The sequence below is a fragment of the Frankliniella occidentalis genome, unplaced genomic scaffold (assembly GCF_000697945.3).
Source record: "Frankliniella occidentalis isolate FOCC.00 unplaced genomic scaffold, Focc_3.1 Scaffold4, whole genome shotgun sequence".
NCBI classification, from domain to species: Eukaryota; Metazoa; Arthropoda; class Insecta; order Thysanoptera; family Thripidae; genus Frankliniella; species Frankliniella occidentalis.
In genome coordinates, this window is record NW_026267134.1 from 2452095 (window position 1) to 2459440 (window position 7346).

At 54.7% G+C, this 7346-nt stretch overlaps 1 protein-coding gene across 1 annotated transcript in view; it reads right to left on the bottom strand.

Annotated features, from left to right (window-relative positions):
* LOC113202133 (A disintegrin and metalloproteinase with thrombospondin motifs 8) overlaps positions 1-7346 on the bottom strand; it is a gene marked incomplete at its 3' end in the record, with an annotated part of 106949 nt that overhangs the window by 32287 nt on the left and 67316 nt on the right. The window contains exons 4-5 of the mRNA XM_052267631.1: positions 2593-2656; positions 580-917 (exon numbers count right to left, since the gene is read on the bottom strand). Coding sequence (XP_052123591.1) covers positions 580-917; positions 2593-2656 — 402 coding nt within the window. The remainder of the gene's footprint in view (positions 1-579; positions 918-2592; positions 2657-7346) is intronic.

Consider the following 7346-nt stretch of genomic DNA (forward strand, 5'->3'; position numbering starts at 1 on the left):
CACGCCACTCATACGCGCGCTCCCGGATTTATCTGCGGAGATTTCGAAAATAACGACTTTCACGGTCTGTTTATAAACAGAGGTGCAACGTTATATACGGCTTCAATCAAGTCTGCGTCGGTAAATGGAACGCAACACACCCATATTTTGTGTGTGATGATTTTCCTCGTTGCTTGTTGTTCGTTTCGATTGTTTAAAGCCCCCCGGGGCCCTGGTGTTGGTAGTAGTGGCGGCCCTTGGCACCTCGCCGGCGGCGCCTGCTCGCAATCCAGACGCGTGGGACTTTTGCCGAGGTAATTAACGCCTGTTCAAGTGGGGCGCCTGGCGCCTCACCGACGCCTCACCGCGGCCGCCACGAGAAGAAGAACAACTTTATATTCTTGGCGGCCACGACGCGCCGCGGGCGCCATGGCCTGCTTGCCCTTCCCTACCCTCCTCAAGAAATTGAGTCAACTGCGGATTTAAAACAATGCAATCTAGAACATTTCAAAAAAATAAAAATAAACAACAAACCTATGCAGTTTTTGTTTACAAAAATGACAAAAAATACGAATTCCGCACGACTTTGTGTATACTCACATCTTCGAGCTCGGTGTAGTCCACGTCGGTGCCGTTGGCGTGGTCGGCGACGAACACCCTGAGCTCCTTGTTGAGGAGGCCGTGCGCTGGCCGGAGCCGCAGCTGGTGCTGGCGGCCGAACGCGGACAGCTCCACGACCCGCGACACGGCCGCGGCCTCCGCCTCCGCCCCGGCCCCGGGCTGCCCCCCGCTGTCCGCCGGGGCCGCCGGCGAGGGCGGCGGGGTGCTCGTGGTCGTCGTCGTCGTTGTGGTCGTCGTGGTCCCCCCTCCCCCACCGCCGGCCAGGTCCCCGCGCTCCGGGAGCCTCGACCTCACCCGCACCACCTCGTACTCGGGCACTGCAACAAACAAGACAGGCGTTTAGGCGAGCCTTTGGTGTGTGAACAAACAATGATTTCAATTTTAGGGGATTGAATTACCACTATTTTTTTAGGGCAGCAATAAACGCAGAAATGTTTTCTGCTCGTAATGTTCAACACTGTGAAAAATACTCGTAAGTTTACAGGAACATTTTCCATGGTGTGAGTCAGTAAAATTACAACTTGAAGTAGTAAAATTACGATCACTTCCTATCGACTTGGAATTAATCGAGGAGCAAAAATGGTTCGCCTTAAATTTACAACATTACTTTGAAATTCCAAATTACAAGAAACGTCGTAACTTTAGGAGGATTTTTTTCACAGTGAACCTTAAACTCAATTCGTCTGAGAAATCTCAACCCTTCCAAAAAAGACATTTTTTTTTGTACGACCCCTGATGTCAGCTAGACACACAGAGTCAACAAGCCACAAGTTCTTTAAGTCTCTCTATTTTTTCTCTCTCCAAGATGTACATGGGAGAGAAAAGTTGGCAATGAATGAAGAAAACAGGAAGCAGCAGCGGTGGGCGGCCACCTCGCTCGCCACGCGGTCACCGCCAGGGGCCAGGGGGCGGTGCATCGACCCCCGTGTGAACTCTGACAATGGCGTGTCAATGACGTGCCAATAATGACGCGCCAACGGCATGGAGCCGCCGCTGCCAAGCGCTGCCAAGCAGGGGCTCCTCTTGCAAGGCCACGACAATATCGAATGCACCGTCGGCCGCCCCCGGCGTGACAGACAGCGGGAGAAAGAGAAAAGACGACAGACGGTATAGAAAGAGAGAGATAGAGGGGGGTGGGGGGCACCCTCGAGTCTGATGAGCAGCATTCACGAGCGCGGTGCGCTCTGATTGGATGGATTGTCTCTCTAATTAGCACCTCGCAGCTTCTTTCCGGCCAATAGGAATGTGTGCGCCGGTGGCGGTGGAACTCGAAAACGCGAAAACGAACCGGAGGGAACCTTGAGAGGCAGAGCGGGCTCGGCTAACATTGACTTTGTCCGCGGGGTCGGGAGGAGGTTCTCAAGAGTTTGCTCTGGCGGCCGTGCGCCGGGAGAAGGCATTAACTGCTAGGCACGACCTGCCGCCGGGGTCGGACCAGACCGGCACACAAACGGATTCGAAGAAAGAAGATAAAAGAGATGCGGGGACAGTCAGGGAATCGTTTCAGAATTTACTTGTTTTCCTGTTAAGGAACTCTTCACGCGCGAACGCCGTGGAGATAGGCAAAAGGACTGACTCGCGAGACACGCGAGGGTAGCGGGTTGCCTATCCACCGCACGGCAGGCGCGCTCCGAGTATCGGAATCGGATCACCGTAGGCAACCAATCCAATCAACGAGACATCCGAGGTGACCGGGTTGCCTATCCACCGCAGGGTAGGCGCAATTGGAGAGGGGTCAGCATAGGCAGCCAACCCGACCAACGAGACATCCGAGATGACCCGGTTGCCTACCCTCCGCACGGCAGGCGCCCGCGGTGGGCTCCGTGCAGAGCTGGACAGCCAAGTAGGCATGGCACAACGGACAACACGGAAAGGTCACTACGACGTCGTCACATATATTGAAGAGTTCAGGTGAAAACGACGTTTTAAATACATATATTATGATGAAGTTTTTGAGGGGGGAGGGGGAGGCAAGAAGTGATTGGTACGAACCTTCATCGTGGCTCTCAACCTGGAACAGCTGTCTTAGGTCGTCCACGCTCATGCGCCTGTGAATCTGCAAAAAACAGAGAGAAGGAGCTCGATTAGTGATTTGCGAATGAAGAGTGGAACAAGAACAAACTTTACGACAAAAGGGGAAGGGAGCAGGTCGAGTCGGCAGACAGGCTCCAGGGGGGTCCAGGGGGAGGAGGAGGAGCAGAGCTCGTTGAGAGATGAGGCAAGGCGCACCGCTCCTCTGGTCTGGCGAGTGGCGCTGCGCTGGCGGCCGGGTGGACTCTGCATATGGTAATGCAGTGCCGCCGCCTGCATGCCACCCAAGTGTGTTAAAAGGCCAGACATCCTGTTAAATAATGCCCTATTCGGCGTGCCGAACAATGTTGTAACTCGCCGCGCCACCTTCACGACTGATGCCGGCGCTGAGCAAGAGCATGCACGCTAAATGATCTCCTGTCTCTCTCTTTCTCTCTCTTGTCTGTCTCGTCCTCTCTGTCCCGCGCGCTCCAGGCCGACACTGTGCAGTTTTTTTATGATAAAATAAAATACATATGTGATTTTTTTTAAAGCGACTGGTGCAGATGTGTTTGGAAAGGCCACGCTTCCGGGTTTGCGGGTCGTCGAGCCGCGACGGAGTGAGCAGAAGCCTCGAGCCGCGTGAGGGACAGAGAAAGACGATAGTAAGGCGAGCGGGGGTGGTCGGTCGCGACGCTGCTGCACCCGCAAGTGCGAGGAAGAGAGAGGGAGAGCACTTTGTGGTGTAACAGAGCCGCCCAGTGGCGCACGCGATGGCACCTTAGGGATGGCAAGCAAGCACACACACGGCCACGGCCATGTAACTACGTGAGTGGCCCGTTGACACCCACCTGCATGCTGTGAGTGAGTGCCCTCTTCTCTCTCTCTCTCTATCTCTCTCTATCTCTCTCTCTCTCTCTCTCTCTCTCTCTCTCTCTCTCTCTCTCTCTCTCTCTCTCTTTCTTCCCTCTCTCGCTCTCCCATTCTCTCTCTCCTCTCTCTCCCTTCCCCCTCCGTTTTTCGCTTTCAGGCGCATCATGCATTTGGTGTGTTCACCGATGCACCCCTTTCGGCACTGTCATGACGTCACTCGCCCCCTCCTCTCCCCTTTTCTCTCCCGATCGGTTAAGGGGGGTAATTTGAGCAGACACTTTCGCCACGACGGTATAATCTGCCAACGGCGTGGACACGACTCAGCTCACGTTGCAGTGGCATTGCTCTATGCTCCACGTGCATGCGCGAATGTGTGTGTGTGTGCCCGGGGGTATCGAATGGGTGGCCCTGGGGCGCGCGCGGTGCGGTGCGCCCGGGGGGGGGGGGGGGGAGATGGAGGAGGGGCAACGAACACGCAGACACAGAAAGCAGCACCCATTTGGCAGGCCATGTGTATAGTAGTGGTTGGCATTTATCTTCCTCTACACATATTTATTAATACCCGCGCTGACTTTTGAAAAAAAAAAACGAAACTGAAATGGCGCACACGATGAAAGGCTTTAAACTCCCCCTCTCCCTCCCTCCCCTGCGCACACGCTCTCACACACACACACACACACAGAGAGTCCCCCTCTGTCGCACCTCTCTCCCCTTGGCTCACACACGCGCGTTCCAAACACTGTTGTTATGGTCAGGCAGCAGTACTCGGGCTTGCGCCGCTTGCGCAAAGCTCCCTCGCAGAGCTCAGCGGCGCGCCAGACGAGTTCAATTAAAAGCCCGCTTGACCACGCCGGCCCCGGCCCGGCCACCACGGCGTGGCCATAATGCGATAACCTTATTTCAACAACAAAGTCCATCTCATCCGTTATGGAACAATGCAGGCCCGGGGGTTGTGTTTTTAGCACGACGATATGGCGGCTCTGGTCTTATGGCCGAGCGGGGCGCGAATCAAAGCGGTCCATCGGTGGGGCAATAGCGAAATACTAGCGGCTTAACACGGTTCAAACGTTAATATGAGGTAAGGGAGAGCAAAGAAAACATGGGGAGAGGAGCGAAAGCGCGTCGTGGGAGGAGAAACATTTTTTTACCTCAAAGTTTTACAGCCAATAAGAAGGAATGATATTTGATGTTGCTATGATGTTTACTTGTTGTTTTTTTCTTTGTTGTTCTTCCCGCACTTCTCGCGTCCTTGACGCGGTGCGAATCAAATGACGCTGCGCGATTTCAGTAGCAGAGAGTGAGTGAGTGAGCAAGTGAGTGAGAAAGACAGAGAGACAGGGGGGGGGGGGAGGTTGCAAACTGCAATCCCGCACGGAACAGGAAGGCCCGACAATAGCCTGGGTCCTGGCGGGCGCGCCCGGGCGAGCTAGGCCAGCTCATGAACGTATCGCGCCGAACCGGCGGCGGGTGGCGGGCTATTGTCGGTCTCTCGGGAGTCATCGATAGCCAAATAAGCTGTCCTTCGCGGACCACCAGCGCTGCGGCGGGAGCGGCGACCCGCCGCCGCCACCTGCAGATTGTCCCGAGGGGCGCGCGGTTCGCGCAAATTACGTCACTTTAAAGTAACATATGGAATTGTAAAAAAAAAAAAATGTACCAAAAGTTAGCATCATCATAGTGAGAATACTTTTGTTTTGGTTAGGACTTTCAATAATCTATATTTAGAAAATAAGGAGGGTTCAAATAAGGTGGGGTGAAATGTCTCGTTTAAAAAAAATAAGGATGACCTTCGTAATACGACCTTCTTAGAGAAAGATAAACAATTAAAACCACAGAGTAGCGCTGCACGGACCCTTCCCTTCATATAGCACGGAGTGAATAATTTATTACACTGTACCGACAATAACATACCGGTGTTTACGAGTGATAAAATTATCAACGGCGTATATCGTGTACATGGACTATGATAGGATGGGAATTAGCACGTCTTATACGGGGCCAGGAAAAGGCGCAACATCCTCGTATGCAAAAAAGGGGCGTGCAAAAAAAGGCGCCCCATCGCGATAGCGATAGAGTAAATCATTCGTATGAGACACTGGGTTGAGGAGCAGGGGGGGGGGGGGGGGGGCTCGACCGCGCCAGCGTGTGCGGCTAGGACAAGAGATAAAAAGACGAAAACAAAGAAGAATTGATAATGAATGCTCGGGGAAAATATGAACAAAGAAGTAAGTGGGAGAGGGAGATGAATAAATAGAGTGACCAGACTGTGGCTGATACGCAGATGAGGGCTGATTTGTATGCCTCTTCCTGCCGGCGGGCCCGGCCGGCGGGCGAGCGTGCATGACCGACTGGTCACCCCGTGCCTATCAGAAGGAGGACTTCCTGAGAGTTAGTAGTTAGCAGCGCCCCCCCGGACCAGTTGTGCAATGATCTGACTGATCGTTTCGGCCCGAGTGGCGTGGTGCAGCGCGGCGCAGGGCCGGGCGGGGCGACATGGGGGTACGGCGACACCCGTCACCTTTCCCTTCCTGGGCCGTTCAGGACGGCGGGGCTGGTCTCCAGGACCAGGACGTAGGACCGTCCCCTGGCAGGATGGGTTGCTCGGCTCGATCACAATGCAAGGAAGGAAGTTCGGCCCGCCCACCCCACGACGTCAGCACGGGCAGGCAGCCGTAGGCAGCCGGGGGGTAACTGGGCGTGACAGCCGGGTCACCCGGGGCTCTGGGACCCGGACCAGGTCTTCCGTCCGGGCCGGCGTCTTTTGAGAGGAGCAAGCATTTCAAGCAAATCGAGACGGGCGAAGCTAGTGTTACGTATACTACTTTTGCGATGCTGATTTTTTTTTGAGCGAGCAAAATAACCAGAAGAAAGCACGGTGCCGATGCCCCGAGCATGTTGCTTCATTTTTTCTGAAAGTTTCTGGATTAGACTTTCAATTTGCGCTTTTTGGAGAGAGACGCACGCAGGTCAACCGGGCAGGGAGACGGGAAAGGGGAGTGGTGGAGGGCTCCGCCCATACTGTCCGCGGGGAGCGTTGCCTGGAATACGAATAGCCGAGCGAAAGAGTTTGGGAGGCGATCGCACACTACACGCACACGTTTTGGTATGCACCACGTCTCTATCCCGTGGGGCGCCCCCGGGGGCCTGGAAATTACACTGTCAGGTATCAAAGGTTGGGGCGTAAATAATCATTACGGGGAAAAATCGGTCGCCTCTTTACTTCTCTTGTTTCGCTTCTCACACGCCCCGCCGGCCGGGCGTGACGGGGCATCATTTACGCACTACACGCTGTTATTATTATGGCCTGACATTTACAATTCCCCGGCGAAAACGTTTCGCAACCCTTCTCTCCCGCCGCCCCTCCCGGGCCGGGCCGGCCGGACCCACCACTGCGACTACTGCGTTGTTGCCGCTACCTAAATCGCACGGCAGCACAGCAAGACTGCAAAGTGCTACAACATCACACCGGCGGGCGGCGTTGTCAATTCTCTTATCTCTCCCCGTGAGCAAAGCTTTGTTAACGTCATTCTTTTATTGTATATCTTTGCAACTCTTGAGAGCGTCGTCAGTTGACATGACAGACCCCCTCCCGTGCCCCGCTCATCCCCGCCTCGCAAAGCCGGTTATTTGTAACGTGGTACCCGCCCACTCAGCAGTCGCAAAAAAGTTCCTCGACCTCACGTGGGCTTTAATTCTTTTTAATCTCTTTTCTGGGCGTCCGACTGAGTCGAGTTCTGCTCCAAACGCAGCAGCAGCTGCCCCTTGACCAGAGGCACACACGACGACGGGACCTGCCTAAAAGAGGGAGAGAGACAGATGAGCTGCTTCGGTGAGAGGTGTAGGGGCAGAGCAAGGGGTGAGAG